The following is a 13,824-nucleotide window of genomic DNA, read 5'->3' as shown; positions in this document are numbered from 1 at the left end:
CAGCCTGCACATGGAATCATGATTGAAAGTAATGTCACAAATGACTTAATTTTTTGCAACTGAAGGAATGTTAAGCTAGCTGAGTATGTGATTTGGACAGTACAATGAACTGAAAAACGTTAGGTTTTTCTAGTTTGTACTTGAAATATCTTTGTTTACACTGAAGAAGAACAATATAGTACAAAAATGTCATTTACGAAAGTGAAACTAGTGTTTTCAGGTAAAGGTTTTATTTGATATTCAGAGCTATAATTTCTCCAGTCAGTACAACAAAGTTCTGCAGGATACGTTGTCTTCACCTACTGACTAATCTGAGTACTTTTGAATTAGCTGACTGGGATTTTGAACCATCACACACATGCACAAATCCGCACATATTCCACGTGCATTTCACGTATACTTTTGAATTAGCTGACTGGGATTTTGAACCATCACACACATGCACAAATCCGCACATATTCCACGTGCATTTCACGTATACTTTTATGAAAGTATCATTACACCTTATCTTTCATTATTTCAAACATGATATCAGTATTTAAAACGTATAATTATGATCCCCTTGTGACTTTTTATCGCAGTGCCATGTAACACATTACAATGTGAATGGCACATTGACAAAACCCACAAGAGGGTCACATATGTTCCTTTTTATATATAGGTTTCAAGTTGGAGATATTTTGTAAAATAAGGAAATCACACAACAGTTGCTTAATCTACAGTGTCCTATTGTGTGCACGACTAGTTTCAGAACACCTAAATCTCCATCATCTGGTGAAAAAATAAAATGATTTAACCACCTCAAAGTTGTTGGGTTGAGGATAGCCTCAGATGGTTAGGTGATTTTACATTTACACCAGATTATGGAGCTCTAAGTGTTCCAAAACCAGTCATGAACACTACAGAAGTTTGTGAATTAAGCAGTTGTTGTGCGGTTTCCTCATTTTACAAAATACACTTATACAGTTGCAGCTGCCTAGTAAGAAGAACTCTTAGCACATCGGAGATAGTTATGCCGCTTACAACTATGATTGTGTGAAATCCTTATCAGAGACACATCACGTGTCACTTCCTCCCCACAAATGTGTGGAAATTTCGTGCTATACCTCTCTTTTTTAATGTGATGTAGCTTCAAAATGAGAGCGAAATTAGCTAACCAATAAACAACGAAATACAGTGGTTGTTTCATATTAAAACAGTTTGTGCTTGAAAATTACCCTCAAGAATTTCACAGTGGCTTTAGACACACCCACACTACACGCCATTAAAGAGATATGTCTAATATTTGTGTGTGTTACTCATTTGATGTTCAATGATGAACGCTACACGTTGCAGTGCTTCCTGTTTTCAGTTACTTGTCGTGAGAAAGTTTTTCACATGTGAGTACCATTCGCTTGTCGTTCCTGAAGATTAAAGAAACAGATAATCGGCATCTGTGCGTGGCCACCTGAGTACTACACGTGGCTCATGGTCTTGTATGAGACAGTTTTTATCTTGCGTTAGCAAATATTTGTGTGATTCATCAAAGTCTGGTAGCACTACGTTGATGATTATTATACAGTCTCCTCGAACAGGAAGTGGTGGATGGTTCACCTCTGTTTAACCGTTCATGCAGCGCTCCTGAATATAGCACATTATAATTAACAGAATCATGCAATATTCATTCAATATGTGCTGTTGGAAGACGTGAAGCCTGTTATAGCATATGAATTTTCCCTTGTCGTCTTCTGACAGCCTTCTTCTTCTTCTTCTTCACTTCAAGGACTAGGCCCATCGCTGATCTCAGTCTCCTCATTTCCATCGTCCTCTGAGACCTTCTTGTCATTGTTATCTGTAATTGTAGTTCTGTAGTAGGGTAAAGCATAGTCTGGAGCAATTTTGATGTAAAAGTTACATGCAAAGTAATTAATTTGTGACAGCTGATTGATTTATGACCTTAACCTATTGTTCTGCTAAGTGATTTTTCATGTAAACCCTCCCTCTCTCCTTAAACTCCTGTTACGTTTGTTGATTTATGAGGCCCTGGGGAAACCTGTCTTTCTGCGAAACCCCTACGCCAACCCTCCCCCTTTACCTCACGCACCACTCTGGAAATTCCCATCGCCTGTAGAGGCACACTTTTGATACCAAATTAATTGACTTCTTAAGTAAATCAATCCGTTAAATACCCCATCCTTCTCAGGGAAATCCCCAGCCCTCCCGTCTGCTCACTCTCTTCTCTTTCCCCACCCCCTTTGGAATCTGGTGGGAAAAAGACAGTCTGTGCTAGAGAGGATGGGTCTCACAATACAAGACTAAAATCAAGACAAAATCAATTACATAGCAAAGGATACACTGTTTAGTTCTAGAAATCAATTCGCAGGAGTTGCATGTCTTTATCATCTGTTTATCTAACTTTGGAAGATGCAGGTCTTGTAAAATACATCGGGAAGGAGTGATCAAATGTGTAAGTACATCGCTTTCTTCCGATCCCGCAAGGAATACCGTCATGAAATCGGCATCAAAATAAGGAAAGAATCAAAGACAGCAGTCAGCTTTTTTGTACCCCTATTACCTCAATAAACACTCAGCAGAATGTTATAAAAAACCATGCAATAACTGTTCTGTAAGGTATTTGTTAGCTGACACCCCATGGATGTGATTGGTAGAGAGCACAAAGAGACATACTGTAAATACTACTTCCTATAGTCCGAAACCCGTAAAGAGTTTTGCACAGGTTCAAATGGCTCTGAGCACTATGGGACTTAACATATGTGGTCATCAGTCCCCTATAACGTAGACCTACTTAAACCTAACTAACCTAGGGACATCACACACATCCATGCCCAAGGCAGGATTCGAACCTGCGACCATAGCGGTCACGCGGTTCCAGACTGAAGCGCCTAGAACCGCATGGCCACACCGGCCGGCTTTTGCACAGGGTCAAGCACACATTCCATTCTGTAGTTGTATATGCAGTTCAAAAGGTGGTAATACAATGCTCTTTAGCTAAGCACACTTCACAAAACTCTATAAGATTGTAGCTCACAACTTTGAATCACACCTGTGCTTGTGATGTGACATATATAAGTCTATTACTCTACGTGACGGTCACACTAGTTAAACAGTTCCAACCGTCTTATCGCTGTCAACGAAAAATGACTGGTTCCTGGTGCTGCCGCTTCAACTTTTTTTCCTGTTCCTCTTGCTGTCACACACTCGTTCCCATACACAAGAATTTTCCTGCACCTCGATTCATGTGGGGGTGCGGCCTGTGGCACAGGGTAGTTTTGGGATAGGATCAGGATAGAGATCATAGGTGAATCCACCATGTGTTATGTCAGGGATACGATTCGAGGGTTGATCCACCAGGCATTGTGATGGGGACGGGGTTCAAAGGTGGGTCCATAATATTTTATGGCTAGAATAGAGTTCGGAATTACAAGCATCACGTGTTACGGCTGTGACGGTGTTTAAGTGTCGATACACGACTAGTTACGGCTGGGATAGAGTTGGAAGGTGAATCCCCTCGCTATATGTCTGGGGCGGTGTTTGAAGCTTGATTTGGTTTGGAGTATGATCTGGAGACCAAGTGTTTCTGCCATCCTGGTTTTAGTTCCGTTCATTGATCAGTACGGGTTGTAAACTAAAGTCGATCCTCTGCCCTACAATACATGAAGGAGGGCTTTTCAGGCGTTCGATACAGTTCCCCACAGTCGTTTGATGAACAAAGTAAGAGCGTAAGGACTATCAGATCAATTGTGTGATTGGATTGAAGAGTTCCTAGATAACAGAACGCAGCCTGTCATTCTCAATGAAGAGATGTCTTCCGAAGTAAGAGTGATTTCAGGTGTGCCTAAGGCAGTGTCGTAGGACCGTTGCTATTCACAGTATATGTAAATTACCTAGTGGATAACATCGGAAGTTCACTGAGGCTTTATACGGATGATGCTGTGGTATATCTAGAGGTTGTAACAATGGAAAATTGTATTGGAATGTAGGAGGATCTGCAAAGAATTGACGCATGGTGCAGGGAATGGCGATTGAATCTCAATGTAGACAAGTGTAATGTGCTGCGAATACATAGAAAGAATGATCCTTTATCATTTAGCTACAATATAGCAGTTCAGCAACTGGAAGCAGTTAATTCCATAAATTATCTGGGAGTACGCATTAGGAGTGATTTAAAATGGAATGACCATATAAAATTAATCGTCAGTGAAGCAGATGCCAGACTGAGATTCACTGGAAGAATACTAAGGAAATGCAGTCCGAAAACAAAGGAAGTGGGTTACAGTACACTTGTTCTCCCACTGCTTACCGTTGTGGGATCCGTACCAGATAGGGTTGATAGAAGAGATAGAGAAGATCCAACGGAGAGCAGCGCCCTTCGTTAAAGGATCATGTAGTAATCCCGAAAGCGTTACGGAGATGATACATAAATTCCAGTGGAAGACTCTGCAAGAGAGACGCTCAGTAGCTCGGTACGTGCTTTTGTTGAAGTTTCGAGAACATACCTTCACCGAGAAGTCAAGCAGTATATTGCTCCCTCCTACGTATATCTCGCGAAGAGACCATAAGGATAAAATCAGAGAGATTAGAGCCCACACAGAGGCATACCGACAATCTTTCTTTCCACGAACAATACGAGACTGGAATAGAGGTAGTCAAGGTACCATCCGCCACACAGCGTCATGTGGCTTGCGGAGTATGGATGTAGATGTAGATGTAGATGTAGAAGTACAATATAAGGTGTTTATGTACGTGTAAAACTATGTAATCAGGAAAGCTTTAATAAATTTAAGACGCAAATGTAAAATGAAAAAATCTTTTGTAAACAATGCATCACAAAAATTTTGTTATATCTACGACACAAGAAGTCAACGCTACCATCTGACGATGGTCTCAGGCCAAAAACCAGTAATGGTACAACAAATCACTTGAAGAAAACTTGTGGATGGCTGCAGTCTCTCCTCTACTTCAATTTTGTTTCGCTGTTCTTCAACCAAAATTAATAAAATAAAGACGAGTTCGTGTAATAGGGCTAAAAGAAGTCGGATGTTTCTTCTGAGATATTGCAGAAAGACATGGCAAGCATTTGGCCACTGTACAAGACTGCTGGCAGCCCTGGTCACAAGAAGAGCGGTAACCAGATGACCATGTGGCACTATCGACAGGGACGACATTCCTGTTCCGAGTGGAGCTCTGGCGCTTCGTACTGTATCTTCAGAAGCTATTTGAGTAACAGTTGGCACCACAGCGACACGTCAAACTGTAACAAATCAGTTACTTCATGGACAGCTCCGAGCCAAACGCCCTGTAGCGTGCATTCATCTGACACCAAACTCCTGTGATTTGCAACTTCAACGTGTGTCACGCGAGAGCTCATTGGAGGGCAGAGTGGAGGTCAGTTGTGCTTTCAAATGAAAAGTGTTTCTGCATCGGTGCCAGTGGTGCCCATATCGTGGTTAGAAGAAGGTCAGTTGACGACCTGCAACCAAATTGTTTGTGTGCAAGACACACTGGACCTTCGTCAGAAGCTATAGTCTGGGATGCGATATCGCATGACAGCAGGAGCACTCTCGTAGTTATCGCACAAGCCTCGCCTTCAAATTTGTACGTCAGTCTGGTGATTCGACTGTTGTGGTGCCATTCATGAACAGCAATCCAAGGACAGTTTTCCAAGTGGACAACGCTCGCTCATGTACCGTTGTTGTAGCTCAAAATGCTCTAGACAGTGTCGACATATTGCCTCGGTCTCGATCACTATATCTGTCTTCAGTCGAGCACGTGACATATGGGACATCATCGGACATTCCCAGCGCCATCCACAAACAGCATTAACCGTCTCTGTATGGACCGGCAAAGAGCACCTGACATGGAATTCCATCCCACAAAATGGCATCCGTCTCCTGTACAACACAATGTACGTACATACAAGATTCTGCTGTTACACCTGTTATTCATGTACCCACTCTGTAATGGTTTAACTCGCTCTTTCATTAAGCTGTGATCTTACAATGTTAATGGGCATTATGTTACCTAGACATTTTTCTCTCATCAGTGTAGTCAGCTGAGTGGGTCAGAATTTTCCTTTAGTGTTGGGATTGTTTCGTGTTAGAGGAACTGCCGGAAAAGAGTCGTATTTATTAGCCGACACCGGACAAGTGACTTTCAATGAAAATGTCTCAACCATAGAGGAATATACATAATGAATGTACGAGTGCAGATAGTAGACTCATGGTTGACATATATGGAAGTTCGGGTCTGGCCATTGAGCGTGCTCAGATAGCCTAATGGTTAGGTGGCCGTTGCCGATGGCGGGGTATGTATATTCGCTCCCTGGTCGGCCACAAATTTTCTATTGCTTCATGGCAGCTGAAAGATGTCCATATTAGTAACTACGAATACGTGTCTTTCATTCTAGCTGCACTCTCCGCAGTCCCTGTTACTTCGATTATATATGTACATCCCAAGGAATATTCCACCATACTTATGAACAACACAGGCACAGCAATATCGTGTTCTGAACGAGTGTTTTGCAAGCGGTCTCTTTGTTACGTGAATTAAACTCCCTGAGAATTCTTCCTGTGCCTCAGAGAAAAATTTGTGTGCAAGTCCCAACTTAAATCAGTCCAGATACGTAACATTAGATCACTGTTCACAGCGTCTGAAGGCCGATCAAGGAATGAAACGGTAAGGCACCTGTTCGTCTTTTTATTCTATTTTTATTTTATGGCCTTCATTGAGCCACTCTAATTAGCCAAAAAATAGTTTATGCAGGTAGTTGTTGTTCAGTAATACAGTACAGTTGAATAATACTGAATTGGACAATTCAATAGTACAGTGGTTATACAAACTTGTGTTTTCAGGTAAAGGTTTTATTTGATATTCAGAGCTATAATTTCTCCAGTCAGTACAACAAAGTTCTGCAGGGTACCTTGTCTTCACATACCGACTAATCTGAGTACTTTTGAATTAGCTGACTGGGATTTTGAACCATCACACACATGCACAAATCCGCACATATTCCACATGCATTTCACATATACTTTTATGGAAGTATCATTACACCTTATCTTTCATTACTTCAAACATGATATCAGTATTTAAAACGTATAATTATGATCCCTTTGTGACTTTTTATCGCTGAGCCATATAACACATTACAATGTGAATGGCACATTGACAGAACCCACGAGAGGGTCACATATGTTCCTTTTTATATATGGGTAAAATAAGGAAATCACACAACAGTTGCTTATTCTACAGTGTCCTATTGTGTGCACGACTAGTTTCAGAACACCTAAAACTCCATCTTCTGGTGAAAAAATAAAATGATTTAACCACCCCAAAGTTGTTGGGTTGAGGATAGCCGCAGATGGTTAGGTGATTTTACTTTTTACACTTTTACTGTTCGTCTTTTTATTCTATTTTTATTTTATGGCCTTCATTGAGCCACTCTAATAAGCCAAAAAATAGTTTATGCAGGTAGTTGTTGTTCAGTAATACAGTACAGTTGAATAATACTGAATTGGACAATTCAATAGTACAGTGGTTATACAAGGATTATTATAATTAATTCTTATTGCTCCTCTGTCTGCCTAATACTTCTCAGTCTTTCAATTTTTTGGTCTTTCTTCTACTCAGATTACTCGTCCTGTAGCCATCATCTTCTGGTCTTTCTTGAAGTATTCCCATTTCCTTTGTTTTGTTTTTTAAGTCATCTACTGTAATATGCAGTTCTCTTATATCCGCCTTAATCTATGTGATCCATTTAATGTTGCTCTTACTATTCCAAAGTTATCTCTTATTCCCTTACTAATTCCGTTAATTTGTCTTCTTCTCAGGTGCCCTAAGAATGATATACGTTTCCTCTGGATCGTGCGCATTACTGGCTTTATTTTCTTGTATAATGTTTCATTTGAAGCTATTCTCCAATGCTCATTTACTTGATACTGTTTATTTATACATGTCCTGATTATTTTTCTTTCTATCTTTAGCATTTTGTCAATTTATGCAGCATTAGTGGTTTAAAAGATGGTTTCAGTTGCATAAATGACTTCCAGTTATGTAACTGTTTTATAAAATTCTAATTTTGCATCTGTAGATAAGTTTTATTTGTTGTATGTGCTTTTTGTAACGTAATGTGCTCTGTTCAGGTTTTTATTCTTTTTTGGCATTATGACTTCTCCTTTAGATTGTGAATTATGATTTCATCTAAATATTTAAATTTATCAACGATTTTAATTTCTTTTACTCCTATTGTAATTTGCTTTGCAAGATGCTGGTAAGTTAGCATAATCTCTGTTTTTCAAATGGTATTCTGAGGACAATTTTTTGTGCTGTTTCTTGTAATGGTATAACTTATTGCCTGGATTCTTGAATATTGTTGGCCAGGAGAGCAAGATCATCAGCAAATCCCAAGCAGGTCAAGCTTATATCATTTATAGTACTCCCAATTCACATGTTCTTTGGGTTCCCTTTTGCCATTCTTTCAATATGTACTCCAGGGCACAATTGAACAATAAAGGTGAAAGACCTACACCTTGCCTTAAGCCTTTGTTTATAAGGAATGATTCAGAAATTTAACCTTTACATTTCACTTTCAATGTGGTATTCGACAGAGTGAAGCCTATTAATTTAATTGCTTTTGGATGGAGTCCCAGACTACAAACGTTATTGTGAGGTGTTTGTTCAGTTTGCTGTAGTATGCCGTAACCAGTTTTAAACTAATGCTCTGCTCTGCGCAGCTTTTACACGGTCTGAAACCTCTCTGGCAAAGCCTGAACTCCTGTTCCAGTTGTTCCTTAATTCTTCCATGCAGAATTATGGACAAGGTCTTGTACGTGCAGCTTAGGAGAGGGATTCCTCTGTCGTTGTCTGGACTCCTCTCAACGCCCTTCCCGTGTACTTTTCTTATCCATATTATTGTTAGAGCCTTTTGTAGGGAGGTCGTCACTGCATCACATTAATATTACCACATATCAGCAAAAACCTGATCTCCACATGCCTCATAATTCTTTTGTCCTTTGACGACTTTTTATACAGCTTTGAAAAATTGGTGGCGTAATTTGCAGGATTTGGTTTTAACTGGAGTATTTACACCGATTTGTAAGACTTCTTTGGGTTCTTCACAGTTCTAAAGTTTAATAAACGCTTATGCCATAATTCTATTATTTTATCTGTTACCATGTGCCGTTCTTCCTGTTTCCCAAAGATTTTGTAATATTTCTTACAATTAGTTTGGTGCTAATTATCCTCTGTAGAGTTTACTACGTCTTTATGGAATCTTTTCCAAATTTCCCTTAAGTTTTGTGTGAATTGTTTTCAAAAACGTGGCTCTGGGCACTGTGGGACTTAACTGCTAATGTCAGCAGTCCCCTATAACTTAGAACTACTTAACCTAACTAAGCTAAGGACATCACACACATCCATGCCCGAGGCAGGATACGAACCTGCGACCGTAGCGGTCGCGCGGTTCCAGACTGTAGCGCCTAGAACCGCAAGGCCACGCACGCCGGCCGGCGAATTTCTTTTTTTCCTATCATTTCTGAGAGTGATAACATTTTCTTCTGTTTTGTTTGTTTGAATATTTAACCGTGCTTTGTTACATTCCGGAGTCCACCACGCATGTTTTCTTCGTGAATTCCAGGGAACTATATTCTCGGATTGCTTCTTGAGATGGTACCAGTTCTTTTAGATCATCAGTTACTATCATGAATTATTTTTTTTTGTATGGGATATTGTAGATTTCATTATGATAATTTTTGTCTATGCGGACATGGTGTAGCTATCTTTTCTTCCATAACTCTCCCATAAGATTTTTACATTAGTGTTATTTATTCTGTTTACAGTTAGTACGAGAGCATCCCAAAATTTATCTGTCTCTTCCCTCGTTTCTGTTATAAAAGCTTTATCGTTTGTAGGAACATGAGCATTTACAATTGTGTCGGTTTTATTCATTATTTTAGATGTCAGAGCTGCAATTCTGTGTGATATTGTCTGCAAATTTGTTGAATCCATGATTTTTATAGTCACTGTAAATCCTGTTACAAATTGGGGGCCGGCCAGGGTGGCCGAGCGGTTCTAGGCGCTACCGTCTGGAACCGCGCGACCGCTACTGTTTCAGGTTGGAATCCTGCCTCGGGAATGGATGTGTGTAATGTCCTTAGGTTACTTAGGTTTAAGTAGTTCTAAGTTCTAGGGGAATGAAGAACTCAGATGTTGTTCCATAGTGCTCAGAGCCATTTGAACAAACTGGGGACTTTGTTTCATAGCCCTCCATTCTGGTTTCCCACTACAAATGGTATATTCTTGTTATTAGAACGGGCCTTCTATTATGATTCTTGTTTCTTAGTACCTCATTGCAATGGTTCGTTTATGCAATTCATCTGTGAAAGCCTTGAGTTTTCCGGTTCTAAGTAGTGAGTTTATTTTGTGTGTCAGTATATAATTTATTTGATTATGTTGAATCTTCTTTTAGTGAGACAGTGAGCTTCCTGGCGATTGCAAACTCTCTCATTCATTTCTGTCTTTAGGTTGGCCACCTACAGAATCCGATGTAGCCTTTACCTGCCTTTTTGGGCAGGACGGTGGTATTTTTTTCCCCTAAAAGGTGTGTCCATACTTTCGTCCTTTTACAAGCATTGCACCACACTAATTTACTGAACGACAAGATTTTCAATATTGAGTGCCTGTATTTAGCGTAAATCTGTTAAGATTTCGAATTGATGTCATTATGGAGTGGTTTAGACAGAAAAAACATCAGTCACCTTTTATAAGTAAAGTCGAATGTCATTGTTCGCTAGTAGACTACTGAGTGCAGGCTAAGCTGAAAGGATGAATTGGTTTTTCCTATCTTTTGCACAGCGCGGCACCCTTCCTTCACGAAGTGGGAATTTCACGTCTATGTGTGTTTCTGGAAAGCCATGGCGACTGTAATGGCTGCATGTGCAGTGTGGTGTCATGCTTGTGTTGGATGATGATGACGATGATGATGATATGGAGTTGGGGGCGCACGACGCTTTGTTTTGTTGATGGTAACGGATGAGAAAGTGTGAAACTCGATGCTGGGATATAGGCTATTCTCTTGAATAACACCAATGGGGCCACCAAGCTGAACGTTCCAATCCGACACACTGATTAGCATGAGCTGCGTCACATGCCCTAGCCTCATTATACATTGCGTACACTGGAATTTAATGAACAACGTTGGCACGAAGACTGGCGATCCGGGACTTCACGTGACTTCCTCAACCACTTTGCCATAAAGGCAAACGGAAAGCAGCCGACAGCACATTCCGTACACAAGCAGTTACGCGTCCAATGCTGTGACGTTGCTGAACTGAGCTGCCGAGATCCGGTGTATTCAAAGTAGGAATTGCAATTGTTTCGTTTACAATAAATGTACATAGACAATGGCGGATTTTTCCGTTCAAAAATGTTAATGGATACTGCGCAGCAAAGTCAAATACATTTATTTATGTTCAGATTCAGCTGCCAAATCTTCTTAACTGCATCTGCAAGTATGGCAGCATGATGTTAAAGTTGTCACATAACTGCACACTGCAGCGTAGTTCACAGGCAACAACCGAAGTCCCCTTTTCAAACAGCAATGACGAACGGCAACATAAATGTAAAATGAGGGCAAGTAATTCTGACGAGCACTGTATTCTGGAGTGGCTGTTTGAGTAGTTTTTATCACCGAGGGAGGCAGTTGTGAGCATACCAAAATCTGCAGTGTCTTCGTAGGATATGATTCACGCCATCGACTACATAACTGTTATTATGACGTGAAAATACCAGATAAAAAATCCATCAGTAAGCGCTCTGATGAGTCTTTTTGGGTCTAGAGTAGCTATTGGAGTGGCCTTTACGTCAACTACTGTTAATATCCTGTAATGACAGAGGAAGTTGTTAGTATAAACAATGTCGCAAAGCGTGAGACTGTTTTCTGTAGTGTCTGTAAAGGAAGTGACGAGCTTCATCATCTGATTACAAAACCGTTAATACGAGGTCAAAATACGCGATAAAAAACTATCAAACGGTATTACAAACATTTCGTAACTGATAATTAATTGTTATCAGATGTCACTGTCTGTTTATAAGTGACAACGAGCTTCGTTACCGCAGCAGCTTTGAGCATGGCGGCACGTGTGTCATTATACCTGGAGATACTGGGAGTCGCCTGTCTGCTGGCGACCGCTTGCGCCAGAGAGGTGAATCAGTTCCCAGAGGGCTTTCTGCTGGGTGCTGCCACATCCTCCTACCAGATCGAGGGCGCCTGGAACGAGGATGGTGAGCGATAGACGATATTCAGCAATTTCCAGACGTTTCTAGGAGAGTTAGAATCTGAGGAGCAAGCTAAGACAGGCCTCGAGTAATGCTGTTACTTATTGTTTACTTTCTTAATTGCCGCCGTCATCGTCGGCCAAGAGACATTCTGAACACTTCTTATACTGTGATATACTAAGATTCTACACGACTGAGATTGCATACATGTGACTCTTGACATGAAGGAATTTTATTTGATGTTCTGAAGATAGGCTAAGCCTGTAACGCGTCAGATATAGTTGTTAACAACAAGAGATCTGCTGTTTCTAAGCGAAGCATTACAACAGTGTACAAGATGTGTGCATAATTTACGTTATGAGTCGCAGGCCTCTTACGCGACTTTATGTCGCATCTTAAGTCAGCTGAATTTCTCGGCTGGGCAAAGTATTCCTCTAGATAATTCTGCGATCAAAGGTTTTAAATTAGAGGGATTGATGTGGCACCTACCACTTTTCTGAAGTCATCTACCCGTCTTCCATGAAGTGGTGGGCCCAGAGTTATATTTAATAATCCAGCAAAGCACGTCGTTGCTCCATGTACCACCCATTTCACTCCATCCAGTTTAATCGTCGATTACCCGTCTTTGTGGCCGAGGACAGTAACTCACGCCCTTGTCGTGCTGCTCACACGGAGGTAAGTCGGTTCGTATCTCGGTGCTGAATTAAATTTTGCTGCTAGTATTTGGCCGGCAATGGAAGGAGAGGCCGTGACATGAAGTTCTCAGCCACTAGTCGCCGCGCCAGGGTCCTTTTCGTGACGCAAAGGAGCCTGTGGGAGAGGCGGATAGGGAAAAGCTTTGCCATTAGGCGAATGAACCTGCCTTTCGGGACCTCCCAGTCATTCATGCCAGAGGACTTTTCTTTACTTAGCGATCAATTTTCTTCTCATTACAAGAAACATGAAAATTTGTTAGTAAATTTTATCCGGTAAACACATCATCTGCACGCACTTCATTTATCTAATGTTAGCTACTGTAAGTGGGACCTGTCGAAGACCTTAGGAGACATTAGGAAAAGTTGTATTATGTAATAATAAATGTATCATGAGTATATCACTGAAACTAATTCTCTTTTCTCCAGTCGCATTTTGATTATCCGTTGCAGACTTTATTTGTGCGCTAGAAGCATTCTGGTTTATCTAAATTTACGAGTGTTCACTTGCAGTTATATTGTTAATATTTGGCAGTAACTTAATTCTAAATAATTATATTGCAAGCTCTGGATAGAGCATTACACAGTGCAAAAACATACTCTCTTGAGCATCATCATCTTCATGTGACGAACTTCCATCATGCTGGAGTAATTCCAGGACAGGAAATTTTTTTAATCAGTACAACGGAAAACCAACCAAAATTGCTAGTTTCACTTTATTTTGTTGATGAATAGTTTGTTGGTACCCATTTTCAAATCATTCAGATAGTCGAAATGGTATTTCATAAAATACAACAATCATTTCAAGACGACAAACATACATGTTTGCTGTGTAACTGTTCATTTGCACTTTCTCATA

At 40.4% G+C, this 13,824-nt stretch overlaps 1 protein-coding gene across 1 annotated transcript in view; it reads left to right on the top strand.

Moving 5' to 3' along the window:
- The first annotated feature begins 12,125 nt into the window (after positions 1-12,125).
- LOC126095610 (lactase/phlorizin hydrolase-like) overlaps positions 12,126-13,824 on the top strand; it is a 223,849-nt gene continuing 222,150 nt past the window's right edge. Inside the window, exon 1 of the mRNA XM_049910379.1 lies at positions 12,126-12,279. Within this exon, the coding sequence (XP_049766336.1) occupies positions 12,126-12,279 (154 nt within the window). The remainder of the gene's footprint in view (positions 12,280-13,824) is intronic.

This window comes from Schistocerca cancellata, chromosome 8, assembly GCF_023864275.1.
Source record: "Schistocerca cancellata isolate TAMUIC-IGC-003103 chromosome 8, iqSchCanc2.1, whole genome shotgun sequence".
Taxonomy (NCBI): domain Eukaryota; kingdom Metazoa; phylum Arthropoda; class Insecta; order Orthoptera; family Acrididae; genus Schistocerca; species Schistocerca cancellata.
Note: the sequence above shows the minus strand (reverse complement) of the source record. Positions and strands in the feature narration are given on the sequence as shown.